The 18426-nt window shown below is 39.4% G+C and overlaps 1 protein-coding gene across 1 annotated transcript in view; it reads left to right on the forward strand.

Moving 5' to 3' along the window:
• PIP4P2 (phosphatidylinositol-4,5-bisphosphate 4-phosphatase 2) overlaps positions 1 to 16064 on the forward strand; it is a 37729-nt gene extending 21665 nt beyond the window's left edge. Inside the window, exons 3-7 of the mRNA XM_048507990.1 lie at positions 667 to 773; positions 1934 to 2057; positions 6394 to 6446; positions 11154 to 11244; positions 14569 to 16064. Coding sequence (XP_048363947.1) covers positions 667 to 773; positions 1934 to 2057; positions 6394 to 6446; positions 11154 to 11244; positions 14569 to 14712 — 519 coding nt within the window. The 3' untranslated portion in view covers positions 14713 to 16064. The remainder of the gene's footprint in view (positions 1 to 666; positions 774 to 1933; positions 2058 to 6393; positions 6447 to 11153; positions 11245 to 14568) is intronic.
• Positions 16065 to 18426: the final 2362 nt, after the last annotated feature.

Consider the following 18426-nt stretch of genomic DNA (forward strand, 5'->3'; position numbering starts at 1 on the left):
GAAAATCACTCTGCGTGTGTTAGACTCCATACCAAACTAAATACTATTTTTGAAGATCTGAAGAGTTGGTGCAAATATTCTGGGGTAGGTATGAGGACAGAGAGGAAAATTAATTCAGGGCAGATGTGTGTAGTATCAGCGTTTTAAAGGGAAGCGGTAAAGATATATTTGAGGTAAAGAAGTGTTAACTGAGCTAGTTATTAATACGAACATATGATCATTATTTATGATATGCTTTATTGATTAGTTTAAAGTATCCTGTCTGTCAGTCAAAGGCTTTCCAAACCGTGTGTGTGCCATAAAGTCACAGCTGACTCATGGTGATCCCATAGAGTTTTCAAGGCAAAGGCTTTGTAGGTGGTTTCACATAGCTAAAAAGCATCAAAATCAAAAGAAGTAAACATAACGAAGCGGGATAAAAATGTTCCCACATTCTTTTTGAGCAGGAAGAAAACACACAGATCATAGATCTAACATACAACAAAAACAGATGAAGTAAAAATATCAAGAAGTAATGAAGTTGCACTTCCAGTGCATCAAGCCTGTGTTGCCTGCAGCCTTGAGTTGCCTGATCATGATCTGTTGTATTGTTCAAATACTTCAGCATTTGTATTCTTTGACAATCAGTAAATTAAACAGGAAATTTCTTTTTCTTGTTTTCTATAGCCAATCAAAAACCCTCCTTCAGGGAAAAAGTATGTTAGATGTCCGTGTAATTGTCTTCTTATCTGTAAGGATACATCACGGAGAATAGGATGTCCAAGACCAAACTGGTAAGAGTTCTAAAAGTTACATTTTATTTATTTCCCTTTATCACAAAAATGTCAAAAGAATGGCATGAAACTGGCTTTTCTGACTATTTCTTTTGTTTCGCATAAGATGTTGTCTTCTAGCCTTTGCAGATCGAAATGAGTCCTTTCAGGGAAGAAAAACAATTACTGTTGCCATGGTCATAATCAAATTAGACAGGAATATGTATTGTGGGCACTGATAAACTTTAATAAAGTATGCACTGATTTTGAAAAGAACCCTGTAAGTTCTGAGTAACATTAATTTATTACAAACATCATGCAAAGAGATTTCCAATGGGAACCTGCTTTAATGCAGTTTTCTTTCAACATTGTTGCTATCTGAGAACACTGCATCATGGTTCCCTTGTCTCAGACCTTACATATATACTTCTTGGATACTGTAAAAGTTAAAGAACCACATGTCAAAAAAGGCACTAATGATGAAATCCTGTGCTGTTACTGCAGCTTAAGCCCATTAGCTTCAATTGCCAGTAATGACATGGAATTTCATTGTAAATGAGCTTCAAAGATGCTTAAATACAATATATCAAAATGAGGAAAAACAAATTTGGTATCAAGCATCCGGGCAACAAAATAATTACTTTATGTTCAAATTTATGTATTTACACTCAATGTCATTAGTAAATTTGATGCTATATTGATAGGATTGTGTGCTGGACTCTCAGCCAAAACTGATGCAAGGAGGCTTTTAATCCACTCTGTTCCCACAATGGTAGCCTTGCCATTTTATTGAGGCACTGGGGATAGAAACAGTTCTGTTCAGTGCAGGATTTCCCCCCAACCAGTACCATTTTTGGCATCACAGATCATTAACCAAGGGCCACAGTGCTAACTGATATTGAAAAGATTTCACAATAGAGCAGAATGTAAATGGGAGTCCCTAAGCTTTTTGAGCCTGCGGACACTTTTGGAATTCTGACATGGCATGGTGGATGCAGCAACTAGAAAATGGCTGCCTCAGGAGGCAGAACTATGCACAAAATGATTGCCAGAGCTTTACATCAGTCACATAGTAAAGGTTCTTGTTTTGTGACAATAGCTGCTTCCAAAGCATCTTTTTTAAACTTTGCAGTCAATCAAATTTCCAGTAGCCTCTGAAAGCTTGTTTCATTTTCCTACAGTAGACGCATCATTAACCTTGGTCCGGTTATGCTGATTCCAGAAGAGCAACCAGCACAGCCTGCAATACCTGTTCAGCCAGAAGGCACTAGAGTGGTGTGTGGACACTGTGGAAATACATTCCTGGTAAGGACAGCCAACAAGCTTCATCCAAAGAACAAAACCATTTCTTTTAAAAATCATCATTTAAATAATGACAACTTTCTTTTTAAAATAAGCATTTCTAGAGTTGGTCCTGAGGTCCAGAAGTCTTCATGTCACATATAGTTGGCCCAAATTATTTATTTATTTATACTCTGCCTCATACGTGTCTCTTGGTGGCTTGCAAATGTTAAAAAACAAAAACCACAATAAAAAGATCATGAATAAAATATAACAATTCAACAGCAATTAAAGTAACATTAAGATAACCCCCACCCCCACAGACCAGCAGCTGTAAAGAGGATTTCCAGGAAGGCTAACCAAATGCCTGGATGAAGAGGAAGGACTTCGCCATGCTTCTAAACCCATAAAGGGTAGGGACATGGCGAATCTCCAAGGGGATACTATTCTAGAGCCTGGGGACAATCATGGAGAAAGCCCTCCCGTGTCTCCCCACCTGCTTCCGCCGGAGAAAGTACCTGGGCCTGATCTCAGTGCCTGGGCAGGTACATACGGGCACAGGCGTTTCTTCAGGTAGGCACGGCCCAAGCAGTTTAGGGCTTTGTACGTCAATGTTAACACCTTGAATTGGTCCCAGGAGTGAATTGAGAGTCAGGACAGCTTCTTAAGGACCAGTGTGATGTGTGTCCAGCTAAATATACTGGCTAACAGCCTAGCTGATGTATGCTGCACAACTTCGCTTCTAGACTATTTTTAAGGGACCCCCGATCAGGCTTGTAACACAGTGACCAGTCTCCTTTGTCCATAAACTGGCAGAGCTTGCAAACCAGACAGAGCTGCTGGAAGGTCCTCCAGGCCATTGCCATCATCTGACAGCAATGAATCAAGGAGCACCCCCAGATCTTGCACCTGGTCCTTCTAGGGCAATAAAACCCCATCCAGAACTGGGTGTCCTGTGAACTTGCTTACTCAGGAGCCTGGAACAGAGAACATTTGTCTTGTCTGGATTCAGCCTCAGTTTGTTTGTCCTCATCCAGCCCATAGCTGCTTCCAGTTAGCAGTCCAACACATAGAGCAACTCTCCTGACTCTGATGAAATTGAGAGATATGGCTGGGTGTCATCCTCATATTGATGACACTTGACTCCAAATCCCCTGATGACCTCACGTAGTGGTTTCATGTAGCATAGCATGAATAGCATAGGGGTAAAGGCAGAGCCCTGAGGAACCCCACAGCAAGTACAAGTCTCTCAACACTATCTTTTGGAACTAATCCTGAAGTTAGGAGGAGAGCCACCGTGCTTCCCAACCCCATTCCCCATAACTTTTCCAGCAAAATACCATGGTCTATGGTATTAACAGCCAGTGAGAGATCAAGGAGAACCAATAGGGTAGTATTCCTGTCTCTCTCTCAATAAAGGTCTTCCATCAGGGCGACCAAGGCCATTTCCATTCCTTAACCATGTCTGAAACCAGATTGACATGGGCCCTGAATATCAGTTTCTTCCAAGTAAGCCTGCAGATGAGTCACTGCCACAGTCTTCAGGACCTTGCCCCAACATTAAAAAGCTTCATCGAAGAATCTGGACTTTGTTCAAATCAGTTCACATTGTATATGATAGTTAAGTTTCCAATTGTTTTCCTAAAATGATCCTGTGCTTTTAGCTTCTGATAACCTTCTTCAGTCATTCTTTCCTCCTGAGGCCAATCTCTCGGAAAAATGCCACAGACAGGAATGTTTGATGGGATGACCTTGATAAAGGAACTGCAGGTCTGGTTTCCACTAGAAACAGCTTTCTTTGTCTTAGAACTGACTAATAGACAATAGTCAGCAAATGGACAATAAACTGGATAAAGGGCTTATTGTAAGTCAAGTGGAAGACAAGAAACTCTTAATTCTAGAGGGCACTCAATGTCTATGCAGCTCTTCAAACTCTCCCTTACCCAAATCCGAAAGGTATGATTTATTTTCTCATCATATATTTCATTTTAACTGCAGTGCAAAACAACCTCTATAGTTTTGCAGCTACAGAATTGATAATTGAACCCCAAGGTTTTTTTAAATTTGGCTAGATGTTTGAGTCTTGCATTGTTCTGATTTTTCCATTTATAACTACATCTGTAATTAAGAATTTTGGCTCTTGAACAAAGACTTTGTTTCACCAGCTTGTCTGGAGAGCTCTGTTGTTGCATTTAGTACAGAAGTGTCTGCTGATGCTTACAGTATTCTTTTTGAAGTATGTAGGATTATTTTAGATAAGAGTTTTGAGAACTGAAGGCCAATCATGTGAAGCTCTCCCTCTCCACAGAAGATAAGCTAGGAAGAGCCTTCTTGTGCAGCCCAATATGGATGGATCCAAGGCAAAAGAAACACAAGAGGCCACTGCTTCTTTCCATGTTGTCCCCTACCTGTCAGGTTTGGCACCTGAAGAAGAAACTTCAGCTTTGAATCAGCACTACGGCCAAAAGAAGTAGAACCAAGATGGTGTTTGTGCACTCTTGGCAGTGTTTTGGATGCGTATTTATATCCAAGCATTCTTAATTTGACTCATTCCTTTTTGTCTTCCTGTCCCCCTCCCTTTCCCAAAGAAAACAACTGCTCTTCTCACTTTTTCTCCACTAAACCAATTCCATCATCACATATGTTGAATAGGAGCACTGTTGAACCTTCTGTACCTGGGGTGTGGTATCTGAAGAGACGTATCCAAGAGACTATGAGTGGAATTTTTTATTTTTTTATTTTAACAGCATGCTTTTCCCCACTACATGCCCGAACCTTTTGTGTTTTGAAAACCAAGTTTGAAGCCTGCTTGGGTATATAAACCTGATGGTGAGATTCTTTGGCTTCTAGAACTTATTATGAGTTAGATGGGATGAGGTAAAGAGCAGGTTAATACTCACAAGTAGTAAATTAACTTTGACGTAATCTTCACATTACCAAGAGCTGCTTGTGAATTGCAAGCAGTTTGGGCGATCCTTCTATGGAACTAGAGACAATTTTCAACGGGCAAGTGGGAACAGTCTCTTCCTTTCTGTGATTATGCCCCAGGAATATCAATGACTCTGGTAACTCACTTTTTCTAGATGTCATTTTAATTTTTTTAAATCTTACATTCTATTAACAAAGATGGCCAAGTTTTCAGATATCTAAATCCAGTGACTGGAGCTGTGAATGGGCAAGACAGATCTTTCTACAAACCTGAAAAGGACCCCAGGTTTGTAGAAAAATGTAACATTTAAAAAGAAAATTTTTTTGGTAGGTTTAAAATTCCTGAAAATGATAAAAGGACTGCTTGTAGCTTTAATCAGTGCGTTTCCTCAGGCTGTTTCTAGGCAACTATAGCATTCTAAGCTGGGGGTTCTGTGAGTAAACAAGCTGAGGGAGAGGGCAAAGGTCCTTTCCAGGCCTATTTTTGGCCTCTGAGGGTGGACTAATAGGGGCCAGGCCTAACTAAGGTTGCCAGCTCCTGGATAAGAAATTCTTCGATATTCTGTGGTGGAGTTTGAGGAGGGCAGGGTTTGGGGAAGGGAGAGGCCTCAGCCAATTACAGTGCCATGGATTATAAAGCAGTCATGTTCCCCAAGGGGCACAGACCTCTGTTGTCTGGAGTTCAATTGTAATTCTGGGAGAGCTACAAATCCCACCTGGAGGTTGGCAACTTTAGGCCTGGCAGCAGCCTCTGGATAACCAGATAGCATCTGGCTTGCATGACTGAACTAAATCTGTGAAGCTATCATGGCAGAATATATGAGAGCTCCTGATATTAACTGAGATTTGGCATTCTGCACCAAATGGAGTTTGTATGTAGACTTTGAGGCAAGACTTATATACGGTGCATTACAGGAGTAGATTACAGGAGTAGGAGTACAGTTAAAAAGCCAGTAATGCGGTTAATCAGTCTTTTACTCATTTTTAAAAACATATTTCCCACTACTAAATCTGAAAATGTCAGAATGTATACCTTAACATTATCTTTACCTGAACAGTAAACTTAGTTTCCAAATTATGAGCAGCCCAGTTACTAACAATGCATTTAGTGGCTGATTCTCCCTCATTTCAAAATGAGGGCAACAGTCAAATAAATGACATGAAACTACGGCTGCTTCCATCTGTACCAGAGCTTGTATTATTTCAGACATTCTCATAATTTGCAAGTCATGGGAAATTGTTTCGTATGGAAATCCCAAACCACAAAGTGTGGTGATATTGTGTGCAAAAGGGCATCCCAGTGACGGAAGAAAATGAGAATCAAAATATTTTGCTGTGTTCCCCCGTGACATTTAACATAACATAACTGGCATTTTTTTCAACTTTTTTCTCTCTCTTTCCAACCTCCCCCCCCTTTTTTTTTTAAATACAGTGGATGGAACTAAGGTTTAACACTTTGGCAAAGTGCCCACATTGCAAAAAAATGTAAGTTTCAACATGGTGCTGCTGATATGTGCATTTTAAGGATTACATTAATTTCTCGATGATGAGAAATTATTTTTTATATCTGAAAAATATTGATAATGAAGGTCACTTTACCCAGCAATCTGGTTTCCTTCTCTTCCCAAGTCAAGAGTTTTTGAAAGTTCTTGATTGATTGCAGCTGCTTAGATAGTCATTAAAATGAAAGCTGAAACTAACAAAGTGTAGATTGTAAAACTGTGTTATGTTATATTCAATATAAATATTTTCAATTATAAATAAAAATGGGGTCGACATGGAGTAGCAAAAAGCTGTCTGGTTACTGATATGAAAAAATATGCCTTTTAAAAAATTTGCATGAAGATTCAGGGGTGGCTCCAGTGATCCACTCATGCAAGGAATGCAGAGCTTTCCTACTTTCTGCACCTCTCAGTAGTCCCTTCCAAGGTTGATTCCTGGGACCCTTGGGGAATAGCAGCCATCTGGGATGGTGGGCTGCAACGAGGAAGGAGAAAGCTGCACAAGTGTACCCTTTTTTTGGTCAGTAAAGCTGATGATGGAAGAGAAGGGAGGGAGGACAATTCTGCTCCCTTCCCTCTTACTGCAGCCTACTGACCCTCATGGCTGTTGCCCCTCAGGGGTTCTATCATTCTGGGGAATCAACCCTGCCAGGGCCAGAAGGGTCTGTGGGGTGGAGAAGATCTGCAACTTCACTGTTCTTCACTGATGGATTGCTGATGGATCCAACCCTAATTCATCATCTCTGTCAAAGTGTTAAATATTGTAATTTCAACAGGACAGTTGTCAGACAGGATTGATATAACTGAGTATTTCTTGAAGGTACATAACTGAATTAGAACCAAAAAGAAGCATCCAATATCAAATAAGAAGGAGCTTTCTGGGATGGTAGTCATTTACTCATGTCAGTAGTGCCAGCTGTTAAACACGGTAAGGGCTTTTGTTACCTGGCACCCCTGGGGAATAGAGGTTGCCTGTTAATGAAATGTGTTAGATATTCAAACGTAGCACTCAGTCCTGGCCCTTAACCAGAGGAATCAACAATGGTCAAAACTTGTTCCATTGAGAATACCATGCTGACAGCCTGTACACTTGGCAGAACCCTGCTTTTGCGCAATCTCATGCAACAGGCAGGCAGACAAGTTGGCTAGCTGCCCAGAGCCCATGAATGATAAGATTCCTTTAGCACTTTGGTGACTTGGTATACTTGTGGTGGCTGCGAGGTGGATTATCTGTTGATATTCACAGAAAAGTGATGAAAACTCATTTCAACAAGCCAATGGCCCCGTGGCAACTGTAAGCCTTTTTTCAGGGAAGACACTATATGGCTGAACACCAGAGGTGTACAGCTGCTAAAACATTTGCAGCATGTGCTGATTCATAGATAAATCTGTGCTGGGTATGAGGGGGATCAGGATATATTGCATAGAAAGAACAGCAAATAGTAAGGTGTGGAGGGAGGGGTACAGCAGAAGACCTGAAGCCTGAATGAAAAGATTTTTTTGTGAGAGTTGGGTGAATGCTGTATCTCTCCACATTTTGAAGCTGTTATGAAAAAACGATGGTCCCTTCCGCACATGCAAAATAATGTGTTTTCAAACCACTTTCACAACTGTTTGCAAGTGGATTTTGCTATTCCGCACAGCTTCAAAGAGCACTGAAAGCAATTTGAAAGTGCGTAATTCTGCATGTGCGGAATGAGCCTATGTTTACTTCAGTTCTTTCTTCTCCATCTAGTATAGATACAGAATCTGACCCAAGTTTAGAGGTGCCCCATTAAATCCACAGCAGATTATTTTAGAGCATATCAGGAAATAAGCACGGGTATAAAACTTTTATTCATTCAGTGACCAACTGAAAGTGATTTTGAAAATATCTGGGAATTGGATACAGGTGTGCCATCTGAGTTTTTTTTTGTAAGGTTCAACTTGTGTCACTGAGGGAGGGGAGGAACATTTGCCCCCCAGCGAAGCCTAAAATTTAAAGCACACTTATAAGTAGATGTTTTTATTTGTACTTCATCTTTCCTCCAAGGAGCTCATGTGATATACATGGAATCCTTACTCCCACTTATGCTCCCAACAATACTGCGAAGTAACTCAACTTGAAAGAAAATAACTAGCCCAGGTGCACCTAGTGAGCTTCATGAGTGAGCATGAATCTGGGTCTCTTGGTTCTAAGGCCAAATATTTCATCTACTACAACACAGTAGTTCTTTATTTAAGGTATCCAGTTTAATCCTTCATTTTTACTTGGTGTGTGTTGGCTGAGTCAATCAGTTTAAGACAAATATGTGGTGTTGTCTGTATTATAAGAAGCATGACAGTCAGTTATATGCACCTAAAGAAGTACTATTGCGATCAGTGTTATTGACACTTGTCTCTATGTGGACTACTGATGTACCCTGTCACTCAATCCGATTCATATTGTGAAGTGCAGTTCTTGGATTTAATTCTTGTGAATTTTAATCCCATTCTTTTTCTAACTAACTCAGTGTGGCATAAACGTGGTTCTTCTTTCCTTATTTTATCCTCACAAGACTGTGGTTTGGAAAGTCATAGGAAAGATGACTGGCCCAAGATGTCCCAGGAAACTTTATGGCAGCTTGGGGATTTGAATCCTGTTCCTAAACCAGGAGTGTAGCCCCAGCATCAAAATGACTATTAAACTGCTTTGCACCTCAATCAGTTGAGTTTGGTAACACGTTTAAGAGAAAGGAGACTTCGCTGAACTAGTGTTTAGCACTGCAAAGTTTGTCTGAGTTTGATATCAGTAAGCTAAATGACTGAAACCTAATCCTTTCAGTTGAATAAGGTTTGATACAGATGCATGCCCTGGAGTTATTGGGGGGAGGGAGCAAAACATGCATTCGTACATATAAATAGTATAATATATATTCACATTTTCCTATATGGAAATAATCATCCCCTTAAAAACCAAAAATATGTGTAAAACAGTTTGCAGTATTTGTGAAATTCACAGAGCACATCCTTTTGACAAGTGTTTTCATTAATGTGTGGACCAGTAGAAAGCTGTGAACATGAGCCTGAAAGCTTCAATAAGCAGTGCTCAGCTGTGTTTATTTTTGCCTTTTCAGTTGAATACCTGAAAATGCCTTATTGTAGTAAAGTTTCTTAAGCCAGGCAATTTGAAGGTATTCCAGAAGGATTTTTTTAAAAAAACTGTAGTCACACCCTAGTCATGTGGACCCTTTCTGAACATTTAGTTAATTTGAGCCTTAAGAGTTTCTGGCTGATCACATGAACATTTAGTTGTTGCTTCTATTCTTGAATTTTATTCAGACGTATATAAATAATAAAATTAAACTAATGATTACAGGTGTCCCTCTGCATCTTGGCTGGTTTGGCCCTTAGTATAATACAAAGCTAACACTTTGAAACACACACTGTTTAGAATTGTCAAGTTTAAATTACTGTTATGTACTCAGAATTGCCAGGGAAAACAGAGTATACCCTTTAATTATTTTACTCTACTTTTACTGTATGTATTAGCCACCTTCTCGTCTTATACATATTTTAGTTTATAGTGTTCAATGAAATGAACTAGTTCTACTGAATATTTTCCAGATGACCTTTCATGGACTTATGATACAGACTTTTTGTAGAATAATGACAAACTGCTGCTCTTCATAGCAAGAGTAGAACTATAGTTCATGTATTGCTAGTTTGCTTTGTCAAAGGATGTAACCCTATTAAAAGCAACAAATGAATAAAATAATATCTGTGCATTCTAATTGCTTCCCTTCATATCACTCAGCTGCTAATAGGTAACCAATTCATGAAAAGTTGGTCCAAAAACATTTTTAAAATACTGTTGAATGAGGCTCCTGACTTTGAGCTGCAGTATGATCCCAGAGAAAGGTAGCACATAAGGACACCGTTATGGTGCCACTTGGTTAGGATTTTTCTAGTGCCTACTTCATTCAGTCAAGCAAGAGTTAACTTTTGAAGTCACGTGCCTAGAATCACATGAACTTCTAGAAAGATCTCTGTGCTTTGTCTTCCAGCAAAAGAGGAGAGGCAGACAGGTAGACTGCACAGGTACCCAGACTAAGCACTTGTATAGGATTTGCTCCTATATTTACAACTGACTTGCACCTCTGCTCTATTATTTACTCTGATAATTCAGTGCAATACAACACACTTCTCTGTGCTCTTGCAGGTGTGTGGTGAACACAGTGGTATTATTTCAAGACTTGCAGTCTTCCTTAGCAATCTTCACCCTTTTGTCATGTGGGCCCATTTCCTGTTTCTGGTGTGTCTAAAACAATTCAGTTATTTCTTCTACACCGCTGGTGTTAAGGGACCCCCGTGATCTGGAAATCTGCATAAAAATGTTTGCCCTCCTTTCACACCAGAGAAGAAGTCTTATTTTTTTTAACTTAAAAAAGAAATTGTGTAAATTTATGTTATTAAAAGATAATATTATACAACATATATATTTTATGCAGTTCTGAGCTTTTAAACTTTTTGTATCACCTGCTGGTCTTCACACGTCGTCTGCAGCTTCCATGAAACTCCCCCCCCCCAATCCCATTTAATTTCTTATGCCGACCCGCAATATGTCAAAAACACAATGAGAAAGTTGCGATGTAGATAACTGTATTGTTAAATTCCATGTCAAACCTGGCTTTGGGTTTAATTTTTGTCCTGCTGTACTGTTTGTTTTTAGCTCATCTGTTGGATGCGCGCTCCCACGAAGACGCTGCTGTGCATATATTACCATTGGAATGATATTTATCTTCATTGGAGTTGGATTAACTGTGAGTAGTATGATTAATAGTATGCTGCAGTTGAACAAAGCCAGCAGTATTTTTGTAGCTAGCCAGTCATCTTTGAACTTCTGGGAATCTACAGTATATTTGTCTCCTAAAAATTAAAAAAGCAAGCAAATACCCATCAAAATATATTTTAAAAAACATTTCACTACACTTCAGATTCTACAGGTTGTTCTGCAGAAACATGCCTATCTTGAAGGAAAGCAGCAGTACTGTGCAGGTGTGAAACTCCTCTTTCCATGGTCCAAAGGTGTGTTGGCAGCTGACCAGTACCTTCAGATATAGGTCCGGCCCAACCATGCCTAAGTCAGGAGGAGTGCAATTTGAAGTGAAGCCATTTTCTCAGGTGGCTTTCTCCCACTAAAGAGTTGGAGGATGTGGGGAAGAAGGGTGTTCAGTATCCCTTTCCGCACACCCTCCCTGTAAGAACACTGTTTAAATACCAGACTGGTGCCATCAGTTGAGTTGGTTGGACTTTCCCTTCCTCTGAAGCCCTGCTCATTTTGGAGCAAGAAGAGAAGGTTTAATATAAGTGAGTAAGGTCCCATAGCTTAATGCACTACACTTATGCCCTGCCCTGTATGTATAAGGACCACTACTTGGCTACTCTTCCATGCCACAGACAAACAAATTATGTCTGCTTGTACATGGTAGTGAGTCTCCAAGTAGCCTTCATTGGTACTGCAATACAGCTGCACTGGAAGCAGCAACGGACCACTGACAGGGCAGTTTCTACTGTAGCCCCCATTTCCTTGCTATCATTTTCCCTACTAAAAATCTTTTACAAGATTTTTTTTTTGAAACCTTGGAATTGACAAATCTAAATATCCAACTTTCCTTTGCATAAAAGTAGGTCTCCAGTGCCCTTTCTTGTGAATATACAAGGGGGAAAGTGGATAATTAGGGGATAATGTTTTATGCATGTTTTATAAACCATGCATGTTTTATAAACTCTAACTTGGATGCCAAACTGGAGCAAAAATGTCCACATGATTGCTGCCTCTCTTGCCCTTGGTGACGTCAATGGTAATAAAGAAAGTAGCATAGAAAATGCAAGTCATGGTTTCCTGAACTTCCACTATGGTCCTGAATAATTACACAGGTTTATCTCTACATACTTGGTCTTTACTTGCAGTAGGAATCTGCTGCTCTAAATTAGGGTACAATCCCATGCATACTTATCTAAGCTCTATATATACAACCATACAGTTGGTTTGCAGATACATTACTTAGTGATGGAAAAATAAACTTTTATTGATTTACAATAGTTATGATATACAATGAAGACATTCTGTCCCCTTGAATAATTTAGTTGCTGTCCCTCTTAAGAAAAACTTAGCAAGAATTCAAAAAACAGTTGGAATGTTACAGTGGAAGACTTTTTCCCCCCAATGAGATTAACAATTAGAACAAATACAAGTGGTGACCTGCAAGGACTTGGGGGGGAAGGGGTTCATTTCCTTTCTCCTGCTATTTTCCTTCCCTGGAAACCTGCATACCCTCTCCCCCATTTGTTGCTTTCTTCTCCATCCACCAACCAATATACTTTTATCTCATCCCATTTTCAGCTTTCCCTCCTTCTAGTAACCTCTCATTGGGAAAAGTCTGGTCAAGTTGTACAGTGCTGGCCCCCATGCCCAGTTGCATAGTGGGAACCTATATGCACTTACATAGGACAACTCATTTTTAATATCCTCCTCCCCACACTATTTCCCCCTTTCCCTATTCCTTTTTAACCCTTATATATCTCAGCTTTCACCTACTTCCTTATCTCAGCCTTATCTTTTTTCTGCCCCCCACCTTTAGCTGGATTTATTATTAATTTAGACCCCACCTTCCTTCCCAATGGGGAAGCAAAGTAGTTCTCATTATACTCCTGTCCTGCATTTTATCCTCACAACGATCCTGCGATCAGTGGATTAGGCGAATTGGCCCAAGATTACCCAGTGAGCTTCCATGGAAGACTGGAGATCTGAACCTGGGGTCTCCTAAATTAGTGTATAAAATTAACAACTGCACAGTACTGACCTTTGTGGAATAACTTGGTGATAGCAAGGGGGGGATAGTGGCTGCTGTTGGATCTGACTCCAGTGAACCATCCCTTCAAAGGCAAAAATAGCCCTGTAAAGGGGCCTGCTCTTGCCCCATGCCTTATACTGACAGAAAGGAAAGTTTCAACTGACAATACTGTTATAGGTGTTAGAAATGGCCACAAAGAGCATTTGTTTATTAAAGCTTCAGGCAGTGCTTCTATTATTTGGAGGGGTTAACCCCCATCACAATGTGTTTGTGGGTTCTGTTTTGTTTTTAAGATTTCAGATTTTGGTATAAACCTTAAGGCTTGTCTCGTGCTTGTAGATCTGTTTTGTGTCCACAGATTTGGCCTTATGGAAAGCTATATATATTGATGATGATGTATTACAGTAATACACACACATAATGGATATCAAGTCTCAAATAATTCAGAGCCCATATTTACTCATTTATGTCACAGCCCAAAATAAAGTGTAGTTCAGTTGGGGCTGTTTATTGGCAGTCTTCCTATTCCATATGCTGGAGACTTTTGAGTTTTCTTCCATAGCTCAGCATATTGTAATTGTTTCTGCACCGTAGAAAAGCATGTTATAGAGTGCAGAATGACCAAATTATCTAGATACCTAGTATTCTGGTTCAAACTAGCCAATACTGTTTCTTTTCGTTTACCACTCAGCTCTTGAAAATGGTGTGGGAGGAGAGACAGCAGCACCTCTACCCCCAACCTCCCAGTCCCCTGCAGGATCAGGTCCCTACAGCACTTCTAAAAGTTAAAAAAAAAGAATCAACTCTAATATGGTGCTATATCCTTATGGGAGACTTGGGATGCAGTATCATATAGTCTGGTTGCCATATTTATAAGGCAGTCCTGTGACCAAAGTGAGTTCATGCATTGAACATGTTCTATATGGGTTAATTGTGGGATTGAGTGCCCCTTTACCCTCCTGTATTCTGGGCCATACCATCTATAGGCCCCATTCTTTTTCTCCCCTTCTGGGAGAGTCTAATAGGAATTGTTGCGGGCGTTGTTGTATTATTTGCTGCATTTTAATCTTAACTTATTTAAAATCTGTTATGTAATTATAATTTCCTGTTGTTCACCGCCCAGAGCCCTCCGGGGGTTGGGCGGTATACAAGATTAATAAATAAATAAATAAAATAAATGCTCCATGCCAATTGTTTTTCATTTTGTATATGAATCTTCATTCATATAAAACATCTAAAGTCTGAAAATCAAAGTATTAATTACTTGTTCTTGTGCTTCTTTTTATTTAGGTTGGTACACAAGATTTTGCCAGAAATTTTCATGCCACGTATGTTTCTTGGGCTATTGTATATCTCTTAGGCTTGGTCTGCCTAATTCGAGCGTGTTATTGGGGAGCCATAAAAGTCAGTTATCCAGAACACAGTTTTGCATAATCTCCTTAATGGTAACTTATAGAAAGTGGCAATCTCTAGAATTCTGATAATATGAACAGATTAATTTAAACTTTTTCCTTTAATGTTTCCATTCTGTTACAAATAGTTTTAAGACTGGGGATCCTTTAAAAACAAATGTTAATTGCACTACATTATATGCAAATAGTTTGTTTTGCTGCTAGATTCCCAAGCTTTGAATTACTAAAGCTTTGTTTACAAAATCATACATCTGTCTTAAAAGTACTGCTGTATTGAACTCCATCCTACAGTGTTTTTTTTTTCTGTATAAAACATCCGACTGTGCCGTTTGGGTATGTGTATGCAAAAGCAAGAAATGTTTATAAGTGTTTCTCCAACTGCTTCACATTTGTAAGTACACTTTAAAAACAAAGCGGCTTGCTTTAAAATTTAAGCAATAAGCATTTTGCTTGGATTGCTTACTGTAACTTTTGCCTGAGATCAGAGTGGCTTTACTGAGTGTGCATCATTTTTGAAGCGTGGAGCTTTTGTTCGAGAGACATCATTTGTAAACACCATATGCTTTCAGATTCAAGAGATGCTATATTTTGGTAGTCAGACTTCAAAAAGTTCTTTTATCCACAATTAAAGTTCACGTTGGGCAATTTTTTTTTAATTTGAAGGACCCTGGGACTTTATATTTTTTACCTTTTTACAGCAAAATCCTTAAAGCCATGATTGGATTTGTGGAACAGTTATTTGTATGAGTTCCTTTACAGGGTCTAAGTAAGGGAAGTATTTGATATGACTTGTTTTATAAATGTAGATGACTATAGGGTGATCTAGGGTTACCTCTTGCTTTGTTTGGATCATGGTTTATTTTCCCTAATGGGAGAATAATTCTCTGTTCACTGCAAAGGGAGATATTATAGCTTTACACTAATTGATATGAAATGAAATAGAGTAAACAGTTACTCTAGTCATTCAAATAAGGTATAACTGGTCAGTATAAGTAGTCAGATGGAAAATGTAATTTTCACGAAGCCTGTTCACAAGTGAATAAGGGGACCAGTTATTGCACTGCCCAAGTTTTACATGAAGTTTTTCTAAATTCTGAAGAAATTCCCTGAGCTCTTTAGATACCATAGTTGTTAGATAATGGGGTCAAGGGGGTAGATTAATGTGGATGTTCCAGGGCTGTATATAGTATTTTAAATTACCTATATTCATTTTGGGAGGCAAAGCAATGCTTGGATGAGAACTTGGGAGCACAATAAATATCCTTCAAACTGTACATTAAAGTCTTTGTATACTGTTCAGTGTATGAAAGCAGTAGCTCAGGATTACCATGTACCTTTTAAAATACACTAATAAAGATTATTATTCAAATCTAATGATTCTGGTATCGCTTCTCAGTGGACTTGTCAACTTTGTGTGCGGAGTTGAAGGTTTTTGTGGACCAACAGCCAGTGTCTTATTCCCTGCAACTACCTTGGCCTATATGTTGGTTTGCAAAACCTACAATATTACAATAATGTGTGTTGTTGGACAGTCCCTTGAGCACAGTATGTTTCACTTCATTTTTAATAATAGTTTGTATTAAAAGTATTCTTGCACAGGGCAAGGAATTCAACTTCACTGAACATTAACTTTAGAGAAGATGAAAAATCTGTGATGTCTGCAGCCCAGATGGAAATTGGGATTCAAGTTTTTAGGGACGTTCAAAGTAATGAGACAAACAACCACTGCTGCGGGAGTTTCATAAACATTTCTCAACCAAGTCAAGACTTGGGTGAAGGGGGAGGCAGAATGTCAAGACGCCCTCCCCCATCAGCTCTTGCCATGGGCACCCAGAGGAGACTGGCACCAAACAATCCTTGCTTATGCTTTCTTTGTTTTAGAGGGTAGTAATAACCATTTCTTTCCTAGCCAGACAGCACCTGGTCCTTACCAGGGTTCCAGCCTTGGAGAAGCTGCATAGCTCCAGAACATTTTCGCTTTTGGAAAAACTGTTAGAGGGAAGGGGTGCATGGCGGGGAATATAGACTACTGCTTAGTGTGAGAATGATAGCTCCAGCAAAGAAACTAAATCATTTCAGTGAACCTGAGTCTGAATTTTGGGAGGAGGTCGATGGGCTTGACAGTTTCCTTTTTCCTACCAGGGTGAAAATTCTTTATGTTGTAGCAGGATACTAGAACAGCTATCCCACAAGCCAACTCCAGTTAACATTCTATTTATCTCTTCCAAGTCAATGAAGATCTTGCTCAATTAATGCCAGCCGCACCTGACAAAAGTAACTTTTCATCAGTTCATTTTCATCCCTGCACAGCTTTTAATTAAGACAGTCTTTCATTTCCTGCTCCAGAAAACATGCATATAAATGGTGCCCATTATTTTTGAGAATGTACCACTTTTTAACATTGTCTTAAAACCTACATAATATATTCCAAAAGCACATTAAAGATAACTTCACAAAGGAAGTGTCAGTTGTTTGGTTTTAAGTTGGTGTCCAGTTGAACATTATTTAGAATAGTATGAATAATGTAGTGACGGAAAATGCCAAAATTGATTTCTAAAAATACCTGTACAGATATACATTTTGATTACCTCTATATATTAAAGCAAAAGCAGTAAATGGGGGAGAAAAAACCCTAAAGCACTATAATAAATGACAGAAGAAAGGGACCAAGTGATCAAGATTCTCCCCCTTCCCCCCAAAATTGACCTCTGCATCCACAGAAAGGCCTTATGCTTGAGGTCCACACTTACCAAACATAAGCAAGACACAGGAGATGCCTGTCTAGTACAGATCAATCAAATTCAAATCTTTTAAAGAGTGTCTGATCTTAGGATGTCAGACAGCACTTGCATTCTATTTGTTGAACTGAAGTGGCCAGGGAGAATAAAAGAAAAAAGGAATAATTAAGAAAGAGTCTGGAAAGAACTTGTGTCATTGAGGACCAGCAACCTGAGCAAGCTTATCAAATTTCCATTCCCAGGGGCAAGGCAAGGACCTCCAGTTTTCCACAACCCCTGGCCCAAGTAAGTCTAGCCATTCTTCAAGGGCAGTGGTTCTCAACCTGTGGGTCACAACCCCTTTGGGGGTCGAACGACCCTTTCACAGGGGTCGCCTAAGACTCTCTGCATCAGTGTTCTCCATCTGTAAAATGGACAAATGTTAGGGTTGGGGGTCACCACAACATGAGGAACTACATTAAAGGGTCGCAGCATTAGGAAGATTGAGAACCACTGCTCAAGGGCACTGGGATTATGCATCAATGTCACTTCTGTAGTGTTTGGATTCAACTTAAGTTTGCTTAATATCATCTGGTTGTTTAATGTTCCTAAATGCCGTTTATGAAATAGCTTTGCCAGCATGTTTAAATAAACTAATACAAAGTAGAGGGTCATCAGCCTATTAATGAAACCTCATTCTAAAGTTTTGGATCATGAATTTATACAGATAAAAATTAATTAGTATCTCTGTGTTCTTGGAAAATAAAGTATGACTAACTGTTCATTCCTGATTGATCCACTCACTGGTACAAAGATGTACAGTTACCAGCATAAGAATCTAATCAGTGTTTACCAGTTACTGCAAGATGCTAAACTCAACTTGATTAGAAGCCTGTAGTTTCCACCCATAATGCTAGGCCAAACAATTTTTTTCCCCACAAGTATCAGTTCAGCAAGGGACAATTCAGGAGAGGATGCTTCCATGATTGCCTGGATCTAACACACAAAGGAAAAAGTAT

The sequence above is a fragment of the Sphaerodactylus townsendi genome, linkage group LG09 (assembly GCF_021028975.2).
Source record: "Sphaerodactylus townsendi isolate TG3544 linkage group LG09, MPM_Stown_v2.3, whole genome shotgun sequence".
Lineage (NCBI taxonomy): Eukaryota > Metazoa > Chordata > Lepidosauria > Squamata > Sphaerodactylidae > Sphaerodactylus > Sphaerodactylus townsendi.